We start from the raw sequence: 15000 nt of genomic DNA, 5'->3' as shown, positions 1-15000 counted from the left end.
CCATCCATCCATCCATCCATCCATCCATCCATCCATCCATCCATCCATCCATCCATCCATCCATCCATCCATCCATCCATCCATCCATCCATCCATCCATCCATCCATCCATCCATCCATCCATCCATCCATCCATCTCCCTAATTATCTATCTATCTATCTATCTATCTATCTATCTATCTATCTATCTATCTATCTATCTATCTATCTATCTATCTATCTATCTATCTATCTATCTATCTATCTATCTATCTATCTATCTATCTATCTATATATCTCCCTAATTATCTATCTATCTATCTATCTATCTATCTATCTATCTATCTATCTATCTATCTATCTATCTATCTATCTATCTATCTATCTATCTATCTATCTATCTATCTATCTATCTATCTATCTATCTATCTATCTATCTATCTATCTATCTATCTATATATCTCCCTAATTATCTATCTATCTATCTATCTATCTATCTATCTATCTATCTATCTATCTATCTATCTATCTATCTATCTATCTATCTATCTATCTATCTATCTATCTATCTATCTATCTATCTATCTCCCTAATTATCTATCTATCTATCTATCTATCTATCTATCTATCTATCTATCTATCTATCTATCTATCTATCTATCTATCTATCTATCTATCTATCTATCTATCTATCTATCTATCTATCTATCTATCTATCTATCTCCCTAATTATCTATCTATCTATCTATCTATCTATCTATCTATCTATCTATCTATCTATCTATCTATCTATCTATCTATCTATCTATCTATCTATCTATCTATCTATCTATCTATCTATCTATCTATCTATCTATCTATCTATCTATCTATCTATCTATCTATCTATCTATATATCTCCCTAATTATCTATCTATCTATCTATCTATCTATCTATCTATCTATCTATCTATCTATCTATCTATCTATCTATCTATCTATCTATCTATCTATCTATCTATCTATCTATCTATCTATCTATCTATCTATCTATATATCTCCCTAATTATCTATCTATCTATCTATCTATCTATCTATCTATCTATCTATCTATCTATCTATCTATCTATCTATCTATCTATCTATCTATCTATCTATCTATCTATCTATCTATCTATCTATCTATCTATCTATCTATCTATCTATCTATCTCCCTAATTATCTATCTATCTATCTATCTATCTATCTATCTATCTATCTATCTATCTATCTATCTATCTATCTATCTATCTATCTATCTATCTATCTATCTATCTATCTATCTATCTATCTATCTATCTATCTATCTATCTATCTCCCTAATTATCTATCTATCTATCTATCTATCTATCTATCTATCTATCTATCTATCTATCTATCTATCTATCTATCTATCTATCTATCTATCTATCTATCTATCTATCTATCTATCTATCTATCTATCTATCTATCTATCTCCCTAATTATCTATCTATCTATCTATCTATCTATCTATCTATCTATCTATCTATCTATCTATCTATCTATCTCCCTAATTATCTATCTATCTATCTATCTATCTATCTATCTATCTATCTATCTATCTATCTATCTATCTATCTATCTATCTATCTATCTATCTATCTATCTATCTATCTATCTATCTATCTATCTATCTATCTATATATCTCCCTAATTATCTATCTATCTATCTATCTATCTATCTATCTATCTATCTATCTATCTATCTATCTATCTATCTATCTATCTATCTATCTATCTATCTATCTATCTATCTATCTATCTATCTATCTATCTATCTATCTATCTATCTATCTATCTATCTATCTATCTATCTATCTATCTATCTATCTATATATCTCCCTAATTATCTATCTATCTATCTATCTATCTATCTATCTATCTATCTATCTATCTATCTATCTATCTATCTATCTATCTATCTATCTATCTATCTATCTATCTATCTATCTATCTATCTATCTATCTATCTATCTATCTATCTATCTATCTATATATCTCCCTAATTATCTATCTATCTATCTATCTATCTATCTATCTATCTATCTATCTATCTATCTATCTATCTATCTATCTATCTATCTATCTATCTATCTATCTATCTATCTATCTATCTATCTATCTATCTATCTATCTATCTATCTATCTATCTCCCTAATTATCTATCTATCTATCTATCTATCTATCTATCTATCTATCTATCTATCTATCTATCTATCTATCTATCTATCTATCTATCTATCTATCTATCTATCTATCTATCTATCTATCTCCCTAATTATCTATCTATCTATCTATCTATCTATCTATCTATCTATCTATCTATCTATCTATCTATCTATCTATCTATCTATCTATCTATCTATCTATCTATCTATCTATCTATCTATCTATCTATCTATCTATCTATCTCCCTAATTATCTATCTATCTATCTATCTATCTATCTATCTATCTATCTATCTATCTATCTATCTATCTATCTCCCTAATTATCTATCTATCTATCTATCTATCTATCTATCTATCTATCTATCTATCTATCTATCTATCTATCTATCTATCTATCTATCTATCTATCTATCTATCTATCTATCTATCTATCTATCTATCTATCTATCTATCTATCTATCTATCTATATATCTCCCTAATTATCTATCTATCTATCTATCTATCTATCTATCTATCTATCTATCTATCTATCTATCTATCTATCTATCTATCTATCTATCTATCTATCTATCTATCTATCTATCTATCTATCTATCTATCTATCTATCTATCTATCTATCTTTTTATTATAAATACCAGTTATTGCGTAGAGAGCGGCGTTCGCCTTCTTTTGTGCGTACGCAACGTTTATAAATGAGGCCCCTGAGGGCCAGAGACGGGAGTTTAGCTTCACCTCAGACTGACTGGAGGATGAGATGCTTTAACACTTTATTATAATGAGTCACGGTTACACATGGGCAGGGTTGGCGAGTAACCAAACACTTACTTATTACTAGGGATGCCACAATTCTCAATATAATATTGAACCATTCGATACGGCATTCACGGGTCAATACGCGCTTTTGCATTGAATTAATTATTTTTCTACTAGTGCTGGGAATCGATTAAAACATTTTTACAAATTAATCACTTTTTTCCTGTAATTAATCGCAAGTTTTTAATATTGGATGTTAAAACTGATGTATAATAGAGGAAAACCCAGTCCAGTGTTTGTGTTCCAAAGTATTAGATTAAGGAGCGAAACTTTCGTAATCTAACGAAATACATTACAAATGACTTTTAACTAGAGCTGTCAAAAGATTAATCGCATCCAAAATAAAAGTTTGTGTTTACATAATATATGTGTGTGTACTCTGTTAATTATTATTTATATATAAATACACGTACATTCATGTATATATTTAAGAAAAAAATATTTTTATATATACAACATTTATATTTATATATATTATAGATTATATAAATGTATATACAGTATATACATGCAAATATTTCTTAAATATATACATGAATGTGTGTGTATTTATATATAAATAATAATTAACAGAGTACACACACATATATTATGTAAACACAAACTTTTATTTTGGATGCGATTAATCGCGATTAATCTTTTGACAGCCCTAATTTTAACACGTGTTTTGTAATTTGTAGTGAAATACATTTTAAAAGTGACCTTCCCAACGCTGCACATGTACTGTATTTACTATAGTAATAACTATAAATGAGAAGTTATCACATGCAACTTCTCCCCCAACCAGACCATAATCGTACAGCAGTGCTTGTGTTATCTTACTACAGTGAAGAGTAACCTATGGGGTTCGTGGGTTAATCGTTTGTTTTATATGCTTGTTGTGAGAATATAATGTGTCACATGATGTTGTTTGCATTCAGGTCTATTCAGAGGAAGTACGCCACTGGGCGGCCGGACCAAAAGGACCTGAATGAGAACCTGGCGGCGACTCAAGGGCTCGCGCACATGATCTCTGAGAGCCATCAGCTGTTTGAGGTACGAGAAGTGTGCGCAGAATGAGTTTAAAATGTTTAGCTGATCGTTTCGGTAAGGTTTCCTCCGGAATACACTACCGTTTAAAGTTTGGGATCAGTTCAAAGAAATGAAATTAGTTTAACCCTAAAGCCGTCTTCTGGACAAATGAGGGCAAAACCGTTTTTTTACATACTTTCTTTAATCTGAGCGGTACAAGACTTGGCTACTTTTCCTGAGTTTGCCACCTCAACACACACACAAAAGAATCGATTCTACTGTGCTTGAAAAAAAAAGTCCTTAATCCCGCCTTTGTGGACAGAAATGGGCACCCATAGGAATGGAAAAACTAATTCTGAGCATATTTTTATTTATTTGTCCAATAAAAATCAATAAATCCAGCACAATGCAGATCATACATACACACAAATGAAGGAGTGAGCCTATACAACATTCTCAATGTGGCAAACACTCACACTCACACACACGCGCACACTCACTCACACACGCACGCACGCACGCTCACTCACACACACACACTCACACACACACGCACGCTCACTCACACACACACACACACACACACAGCCCACCTCAAAGACACACACAGATTTCATGACCTCTTTTACAATCACAATATCAGGAGTATTGGGAATGTTTTTAAAATAGTCACTGTCCGATGTGTTCTGATGAAACCAGTTAGCCTGTCCAGTGCTGTGCTGGTACATCTGAATATCATGTCCATAGTTTAACCTCTGCAGGTCCTTTACCACCAGATCAACAGATGGTCATGCCTGGCCACATACAGTCCTTTATAACTGTGGCATCCATTCAGTGTGTGAGCAACTGTCTCATTCTCCTGCTGGGATGGGTGTAGTATACAGTAGAGCTCATGCTGGGATGGGTGTAGTATACAGTAGGGCTCATGCTGGGATGGGTGTAGTATACAGTAGAGCTCATGCTGAGATGGGTGTAGTATACAGTAGAGCTCATGCTGGGATGGGTGTAGTATACAGTAGGGCTCATGCTGGGATGGGTGTAGTATACAGTAGAGCTCATGCTGGGATGGGTGTAGTATACAGTAGGGCTCATGCTGGGATGGGTGTAGTATACAGTAGGGCTCATGCTGGGATGGGTGTAGTATACAGTAGAGCTCATGCTGGGATGGGTGTAGTATACAGTAGGGCTCATGCTGGGATGGGTGTAGTATACAGTAGGGCTCATGCTGAGATGGGTGTAGTATACAGTAGGGCTCATGCTGAGATGGGTGTAGTATACAGTAGGGCTCATGCTGAGATGGGTGTAGTATACAGTAGGGCTCATGCTGGGATGTGTGTAGTATACAGTAGGGCTCATGCTGGGATGGGTGTAGTATACAGTAGGGCTCATGCTGGGATGGGTGTAGTATACAGTAGGGCTCATGCTGGGATGGGTGTAGTATACAGTAGGGCTCATGCTGAGATGGGTGTAGTATACAGTAGAGCTCATGCTGGGATGGGTGTAGTATACAGTAGGGCTCATGCTGGGATGGGTGTAGTATACAGTAGGGCTCATGCTGGGATGGGTGAAGTATACAGTAGGGCTCATGCTGGGATGTGTGTAGTATACAGTAGGGCTCATGCTGAGATGGGTGTAGTATACAGTTGGGCTCATGCTGGGATGGGTGTAGTATACAGTAGGGCTCATGCTGGGATGGGTGTAGTATACAGTAGGGCTCATGCTGGGATGGGTGTAGTATACAGTAGGGCTCATGCTGGGATGGGTGTAGTATACAGTAGGGCTCATGCTGGGATGGGTGTAGTATACAGTAGGGCTCATGCTGGGATGGGTGTAGTATACAGTAGGGCTCATGCTGAGATGGGTGTAGTATACAGTAGAGCTCATGCTGGGATGGGTGTAGTATACAGTAGAGCTCATGCTGGGATGGGTGTAGTATACAGTAGAGCTCATGCTGGGATGGGTGTAGTATACAGTAGGGCTCATGCTGGGATGGGTGTAGTATACAGTAGGGCTCATGCTGGGATGTGTGTAGTATACAGTAGGGCTCATGCTGGGATGGGTGTAGTATACAGTAGGGCTCATGCTGGGATGGGTGTAGTATACAGTAGGGCTCATGCTGGGGTGGGTGTAGTATACAGTAGGGCTCATGCTGAGATGGGTGTAGTATACAGTAGAGCTCATGCTGGGATGGGTGTAGTATACAGTAGAGCTCATGCTGGGATGGGTGTAGTATACAGTAGAGCTCATGCTGGGATGGGTGTAGTATACAGTAGGGCTCATGCTGGGATGGGTGTAGTATAGTAGGGCTCATGCTGGGATGGGTGTAGTATACAGTAGGGCTCATGCTGGGATGGGTGTAGTATACAGTAGGGCTCATGCTGGGATGGGTGAAGTATACAGTAGGGCTCATGCTGGGATGTGTGTAGTATACAGTAGGGCTCATGCTGGGATGGGTGTAGTATACAGTAGGGCTCATGCTGGGATGGGTGTAGTATACAGTAGGGCTCATGCTGGGATGGGTGTAGTATACAGTAGGGCTCATGCTGAGATGGGTGTAGTATACAGTAGAGCTCATGCTGGGATGGGTGTAGTATACAGTAGGGCTCATGCTGGGATGGGTGTAGTATACAGTAGGGCTCATGCTGGGATGGGTGTAGTATACAGTAGAGCTCATGCTGAGATGGGTGTAGTATACAGTAGAGCTCATGCTGGGATGGGTGTAGTATACAGTAGGGCTCATGCTGGGATGGGTGTAGTATACAGTAGAGCTCATGCTGGGATGGGTGTAGTATACAGTAGGGCTCATGCTGGGATGGGTGTAGTATACAGTAGGGCTCATGCTGGGATGGGTGTAGTATACAGTAGAGCTCATGCTGGGATGGGTGTAGTATACAGTAGGGCTCATGCTGGGATGGGTGTAGTATACAGTAGGGCTCATGCTGAGATGGGTGTAGTATACAGTAGGGCTCATGCTGAGATGGGTGTAGTATACAGTAGGGCTCATGCTGAGATGGGTGTAGTATACAGTAGAGCTCATGCTGGGATGTGTGTAGTATACAGTAGGGCTCATGCTGGGATGGGTGTAGTATACAGTAGGGCTCATGCTGGGATGGGTGTAGTATACAGTAGGGCTCATGCTGGGATGGGTGTAGTATACAGTAGGGCTCATGCTGAGATGGGTGTAGTATACAGTAGAGCTCATGCTGGGATGGGTGTAGTATACAGTAGGGCTCATGCTGGGATGGGTGTAGTATACAGTAGGGCTCATGCTGGGATGGGTGAAGTATACAGTAGGGCTCATGCTGGGATGTGTGTAGTATACAGTAGGGCTCATGCTGAGATGGGTGTAGTATACAGTTGGGCTCATGCTGGGATGGGTGTAGTATACAGTAGGGCTCATGCTGGGATGTGTGTAGTATACAGTAGGGCTCATGCTGGGATGGGTGTAGTATACAGTAGGGCTCATGCTGGGATGGGTGTAGTATACAGTAGGGCTCATGCTGGGATGGGTGTAGTATACAGTAGGGCTCATGCTGGGATGGGTGTAGTATACAGTAGGGCTCATGCTGGGATGGGTGTAGTATACAGTAGGGCTCATGCTGAGATGGGTGTAGTATACAGTAGAGCTCATGCTGGGATGGGTGTAGTATACAGTAGAGCTCATGCTGGGATGGGTGTAGTATACAGTAGAGCTCATGCTGGGATGGGTGTAGTATACAGTAGGGCTCATGCTGGGATGGGTGTAGTATACAGTAGGGCTCATGCTGGGATGTGTGTAGTATACAGTAGGGCTCATGCTGGGATGGGTGTAGTATACAGTAGGGCTCATGCTGGGATGGGTGTAGTATACAGTAGGGCTCATGCTGGGGTGGGTGTAGTATACAGTAGGGCTCATGCTGAGATGGGTGTAGTATACAGTAGAGCTCATGCTGGGATGGGTGTAGTATACAGTAGAGCTCATGCTGGGATGGGTGTAGTATACAGTAGAGCTCATGCTGGGATGGGTGTAGTATACAGTAGGGCTCATGCTGGGATGGGTGTAGTATAGTAGGGCTCATGCTGGGATGGGTGTAGTATACAGTAGGGCTCATGCTGGGATGGGTGTAGTATACAGTAGGGCTCATGCTGGGATGGGTGAAGTATACAGTAGGGCTCATGCTGGGATGTGTGTAGTATACAGTAGGGCTCATGCTGGGATGGGTGTAGTATACAGTAGGGCTCATGCTGGGATGGGTGTAGTATACAGTAGGGCTCATGCTGGGATGGGTGTAGTATACAGTAGGGCTCATGCTGAGATGGGTGTAGTATACAGTAGAGCTCATGCTGGGATGGGTGTAGTATACAGTAGGGCTCATGCTGGGATGGGTGTAGTATACAGTAGAGCTCATGCTGGGATGGGTGTAGTATACAGTAGGGCTCATGCTGAGATGGGTGTAGTATACAGTAGAGCTCATGCTGAGATGGGTGTAGTATACAGTAGAGCTCATGCTGAGATGGGTGTAGTATACAGTAGAGCTCATGCTGAGATGGGTGTAGTATACAGTAGAGCTCATGCTGAGATGGGTGTAGTATACAGTAGAGCTCATGCTGAGATGGGTGTAGTATACAGTAGAGCTCATGCTGGGATGGGTGTAGTATACAGTAGGGCTCATGCTGAGATGGGTGTAGTATACAGTAGAGCTGGGTGTAGTATACAGTAGGGCTCATGCTGGGATGGGTGTAGTATACAGTAGGGCTCATGCTGGGATGGGTGTAGTATACAGTAGAGCTCATGCTGGGATGTGTGTAGTATACAGTAGGGCTCATGCTGGGATGGGTGTAGTATACAGTAGGGCTCATGCTGGGATGGGTGTAGTATACAGTAGGGCTCATGCTGGGATGGGTGAAGTATACAGTAGGGCTCATGCTGGGATGGGTGTAGTATACAGTAGGGCTCATGCTGGGATGGGTGTAGTATACAGTAGGGCTCATGCTGGGATGGGTGTAGTATACAGTAGGGCTCATGCTGGGATGGGTGTAGTATACAGTAGGGCTCATGCTGGGATGTGTGTAGTATACAGTAGGGCTCATGCTGGGATGTGTGTAGTATACAGTAGGGCTCATGCTGGGATGGGTGAAGTATACAGTAGGGCTCATGCTGGGATGGGTGTAGTATACAGTAGGGCTCATGCTGGGATGGGTGTAGTATACAGTTGGGCTCATGCTGGGATGGGTGTAGTATACAGTAGGGCTCATGCTGGGATGGGTGTAGTATACAGTAGGGCTCATGCTGGGATGAGTGTAGTATACAGTAGGGCTCATGCTGGGATGGGTGAAGTATACAGTAGGGCTCATGCTGTAGGGCTCATGCTGGGATGAGTGTAGTATACAGTAGGGCTCATGCTGGGATGGGTGTAGTATACAGTAGGGCTCATGCTGGGATGGGTGTAGTATACAGTAGGGCTCATGCTGGGATGTGTGTAGTATACAGTAGGGCTCATGCTGAGATGGGTGTAGTATACAGTTGGGCTCATGCTGGGATGGGTGAAGTATACAGTAGGGCTCATGCTGGGATGTGTGTAGTATACAGTAGGGCTCATGCTGGGATGGGTGTAGTATACAGTAGGGCTCATGCTGGGATGGGTGTAGTATACAGTAGGGCTCATGCTGGGATGGGTGTAGTATACAGTAGGGCTCATGCTGGGATGGGTGTAGTATACAGTAGGGCTCATGCTGGGATGGGTGAAGTATACAGTAGGTCTCATGCTGGGATGGGTGTAGTATACAGTAGGGCTCATGCTGGGATGGGTGTAGTATACAGTAGGGCTCATGCTGGGATGGTGAAGTATACAGTAGGGCTCATGCTGGGATGTGTGTAGTATACAGTAGGGCTCATGCTGGGATGGGTGTAGTATACAGTAGGGCTCATGCTGGGATGGGTGTAGTATACAGTAGGGCTCATGCTGGGATGGGTGTAGTTTACAGTAGGGCTCATGCTGGGATGGGTGAAGTATACAGTAGGTCTCATGCTGGGATGGGTGTAGTATACAGTAGGGCTCATGCTGGGATGGGTGTAGTATACAGTAGGGCTCATGCTGGGATGGGTGAAGTATACAGTAGGGCTCATGCTGGGATGTGTGTAGTATACAGTAGGGCTCATGCTGGGATGGGTGTAGTATACAGTAGGGCTCATGCTGGGATGGGTGTAGTATACAGTAGGGCTCATGCTGGGATGGGTGTAGTATACAGTAGGGCTCATGCTGGGATGGGTGAAGTATACAGTAGGGCTCATGCTGGGATGGGTGTAGTATACAGTAGGGCTCATGCTGAGATGGGTGTAGTATACAGTAGGGCTCATGCTGGGATGGGTGTAGTATACAGTAGGGCTCATGCTGGGATGGGTGTAGTATACAGTAGGGCTCATGCTGGGATGGGTGTAGTATACAGTAGGGCTCATGCTGGGATGGGTGTAGTATACAGTAGGGCTCATGCTGGGATGGGTGAAGTATACAGTAGGGCTCATGCTGGGATGGGTGTAGTATACAGTAGGGCTCATGCTGGGATGGGTGTAGTATACAGTAGGGCTCATGCTGGGATGGGTGTAGTATACAGTAGGGCTCATGCTGGGATGGGTGTAGTATACAGTAGGGCTCATGCTGGGATGGGTGTAGTATACAGTAGGGCTCATGCTGGGATGGGTGTAGTATACAGTAGGGCTCATGCTGGGATGGGTGTAGTATACAGTAGGGCTCATGCTGGGATGGGTGTAGTATACAGTAGGGCTCATGCTGGGATGGGTGAAGTATACAGTAGGGCTCATGCTGGGATGGGTGTAGTATACAGTAGGGCTCATGCTGAGATGGGTGTAGTATACAGTAGGGCTCATGCTGAGATGGGTGTAGTATGCAGTAGGGCTCATGCTGGGATGGGTGTAGTATGCAGTAGGGCTCATGCTGGGATGGGTGTAGTATACAGTAGGGCTCATGCTGGGATGGGTGTAGTATACAGTAGGGCTCATGCTGGGATGGGTGTAGTATACAGTAGGGCTCATGCTGAGATGGGTGTAGTATACAGTAGGGCTCATGCTGGGATGGGTGTAGTATACAGTAGGGCTCATGCTGGGATGGGTGTAGTATACAGTAGGGCTCATGCTGAGATGGGTGTAGTATACAGTAGGGCTCATGCTGAGATGGGTGTAGTATACAGTTGGGCTCATGCTGGGATGGGTGTAGTATACAGTAGGGCTCATGCTGGGATGGGTGTAGTATACAGTAGGGCTCATGCTGGGATGGGTGTAGTATACAGTAGGGCTCATGCTGGGATGTGTGTAGTATACAGTAGGGCTCATGCTGGGATGGGTGTAGTATACAGTAGGGCTCATGCTGGGATGGGTGTAGTATACAGTAGGGCTCATGCTGAGATGGGTGTAGTATACAGTAGGGCTCATGCTGGGATGGGTGTAGTATAGTAGGGCTCATGCTGGGATGGGTGTAGTATACAGTAGGGCTCATGCTGAGATGGGTGTAGTATACAGTAGGGCTCATGCTGGGATGGGTGTAGTATACAGTAGGGCTCATGCTGGGATGGGTGTAGTATACAGTAGGGCTCATGCTGGGATGGGTGTAGTATACAGTAGGGCTCATGCTGGGATGGGTGTAGTATACAGTAGGGCTCATGCTGAGATGGGTGTAGTATACAGTAGGGCTCATGCTGAGATGGGTGTAGTATACAGTAGGGCTCATGCTGGGATGGGTGTAGTATACAGTAGGGCTCCTGCTGGGATGGGTGTAGTATACAGTAGGGCTCATGCTGGGATGGGTGTAGTATACAGTAGGGCTCATGCTGGGATGGGTGTAGTATACAGTAGGGCTCATGCTGAGATGGGTGTAGTATTCAGTAGGGCTCATGCTGGGATGGGTGTAGTATACAGTAGGGCTCATGCTGAGATGGGTGTAGTATACAGTAGGGCTCATGCTGGGATGGGTGTAGTATACAGTAGGGCTCATGCTGAGATGGGTGTAGTATACAGTAGGGCTCATGCTGAGATGGGTGTAGTATACAGTAGGGCTCATGCTGGGATGGGTGTAGTATACAGTAGGGCTCATGCTGAGATGGGTGTAGTATACAGTAGGGCTCATGCTGAGATGGGTGTAGTATACAGTAGGGCTCATGCTGAGATGGGTGTAGTATACAGTAGGGCTCATGCTGAGATGGGTGTAGTATACAGTAGGGCTCATGCTGAGATGGGTGTAGTATACAGTAGGGCTCATGCTGAGATGGGTGTAGTATACAGTAGGGCTCATGCTGAGATGGGTGTAGTATACAGTAGGGCTCATGCTGAGATGGGTGTAGTATACAGTAGGGCTCATGCTGGGATGGGTGTAGTATGCAGTAGGGCTCATGCTGGGATGGGTGTAGTATACAGTAGGGCTCATGCTGGGATGGGTGTAGTATACAGTAGGGCTCATGCTGGGATGGGTGTAGTATGCAGTAGGGCTCATGCTGGGATGGGTGTAGTATGCAGTAGGGCTCATGCTGGGATGGGTGTAGTATGCAGTAGGGCTCATGCTGGGATGGGTGTAGTATACAGTAGGGCTCATGCTGAGATGGGTGTAGTATACAGTAGGGCTCATGCTGAGATGGGTGTAGTATACAGTAGGGCTCATGCTGAGATGGGTGTAGTATACAGTAGGGCTCATGCTGAGATGGGTGTAGTATACAGTAGGGCTCATGCTGGGATGGGTGTAGTATACAGTAGGGCTCATGCTGGGATGGGTGTAGTATGCAGTAGGGCTCATGCTGGGATGGGTGTAGTATACAGTAGAGCTCATGCTGGGATGGGTGTAGTATACAGTAGAGCTCATGCTGGGATGGGTGTAGTATACAGTAGGGCTCATGCTGGGATGGGTGTAGTATAGTAGGGCTCATGCTGGGATGGGTGTAGTATACAGTAGGGCTCATGCTGGGATGGGTGTAGTATACAGTAGGGCTCATGCTGGGATGGGTGAAGTATACAGTAGGGCTCATGCTGGGATGTGTGTAGTATACAGTAGGGCTCATGCTGGGATGGGTGTAGTATACAGTAGGGCTCATGCTGGGATGGGTGTAGTATACAGTAGGGCTCATGCTGGGATGGGTGTAGTATACAGTAGGGCTCATGCTGAGATGGGTGTAGTATACAGTAGAGCTCATGCTGGGATGGGTGTAGTATACAGTAGGGCTCATGCTGGGATGGGTGTAGTATACAGTAGAGCTCATGCTGGGATGGGTGTAGTATACAGTAGGGCTCATGCTGAGATGGGTGTAGTATACAGTAGAGCTCATGCTGAGATGGGTGTAGTATACAGTAGAGCTCATGCTGAGATGGGTGTAGTATACAGTAGAGCTCATGCTGAGATGGGTGTAGTATACAGTAGAGCTCATGCTGAGATGGGTGTAGTATACAGTAGAGCTCATGCTGAGATGGGTGTAGTATACAGTAGAGCTCATGCTGGGATGGGTGTAGTATACAGTAGGGCTCATGCTGAGATGGGTGTAGTATACAGTAGAGCTGGGTGTAGTATACAGTAGGGCTCATGCTGGGATGGGTGTAGTATACAGTAGGGCTCATGCTGGGATGGGTGTAGTATACAGTAGAGCTCATGCTGGGATGTGTGTAGTATACAGTAGGGCTCATGCTGGGATGGGTGTAGTATACAGTAGGGCTCATGCTGGGATGGGTGTAGTATACAGTAGGGCTCATGCTGGGATGGGTGAAGTATACAGTAGGGCTCATGCTGGGATGGGTGTAGTATACAGTAGGGCTCATGCTGGGATGGGTGTAGTATACAGTAGGGCTCATGCTGGGATGGGTGTAGTATACAGTAGGGCTCATGCTGGGATGGGTGTAGTATACAGTAGGGCTCATGCTGGGATGGGTGTAGTATACAGTAGGGCTCATGCTGGGATGTGTGTAGTATACAGTAGGGCTCATGCTGGGATGTGTGTAGTATACAGTAGGGCTCATGCTGGGATGGGTGAAGTATACAGTAGGGCTCATGCTGGGATGGGTGTAGTATACAGTAGGGCTCATGCTGGGATGGGTGTAGTATACAGTTGGGCTCATGCTGGGATGGGTGTAGTATACAGTAGGGCTCATGCTGGGATGGGTGTAGTATACAGTAGGGCTCATGCTGGGATGAGTGTAGTATACAGTAGGGCTCATGCTGGGATGGGTGAAGTATACAGTAGGGCTCATGCTGTAGGGCTCATGCTGGGATGGGTGTAGTATACAGTAGGGCTCATGCTGGGATGGGTGTAGTATACAGTAGGGCTCATGCTGGGATGGGTGTAGTATACAGTAGGGCTCATGCTGGGATGTGTGTAGTATACAGTAGGGCTCATGCTGAGATGGGTGTAGTATACAGTTGGGCTCATGCTGGGATGGGTGAAGTATACAGTAGGGCTCATGCTGGGATGTGTGTAGTATACAGTAGGGCTCATGCTGGGATGGGTGTAGTATACAGTAGGGCTCATGCTGGGATGGGTGTAGTATACAGTAGGGCTCATGCTGGGATGGGTGTAGTATACAGTAGGGCTCATGCTGGGATGGGTGTAGTATACAGTAGGGCTCATGCTGGGATGGGTGAAGTATACAGTAGGTCTCATGCTGGGATGGGTGTAGTATACAGTAGGGCTCATGCTGGGATGGGTGTAGTATACAGTAGGGCTCATGCTGGGATGGTGAAGTATACAGTAGGGCTCATGCTGGGATGTGTGTAGTATACAGTAGGGCTCATGCTGGGATGGGTGTAGTATACAGTAGGGCTCATGCTGGGATGGGTGTAGTTTACAGTAGGGCTCATGCTGGGATGGGTGAAGTATACAGTAGGTCTCATGCTGGGATGGGTGTAGTATACAGTAGGGCTCATGCTGGGATGGGTGTAGTATACAGTAGGGCTCATGCTGGGATGGGTGAAGTATACAGTAGGGCTCATGCTGGGATGTGTGTAGTATACAGTAGGGCTC

The 15000-nt window shown here is 44.1% G+C and overlaps 1 protein-coding gene across 3 annotated transcripts in view; it reads left to right on the top strand.

Moving 5' to 3' along the window:
- The window catches only part of stard13a (StAR related lipid transfer domain containing 13a), a 117178-nt gene that overhangs the window by 87438 nt on the left and 14740 nt on the right, over positions 1–15000 (top strand). For all 3 annotated transcript variants that reach the window (XM_079804700.1, XM_079804699.1, XM_079804701.1), the window contains exon 10: positions 3924–4038. In XM_079804700.1, coding sequence (XP_079660826.1) covers positions 3924–4038 — 115 coding nt within the window. The remainder of the gene's footprint in view (positions 1–3923; positions 4039–15000) is intronic.

Source organism: Gobio gobio, assembly GCF_949357685.1.
Source record: "Gobio gobio genome assembly, chromosome: 22".
NCBI classification, from domain to species: domain Eukaryota; kingdom Metazoa; phylum Chordata; class Actinopteri; order Cypriniformes; family Gobionidae; genus Gobio; species Gobio gobio.
This window is presented reverse-complemented; position numbering and strand designations above follow the sequence as displayed.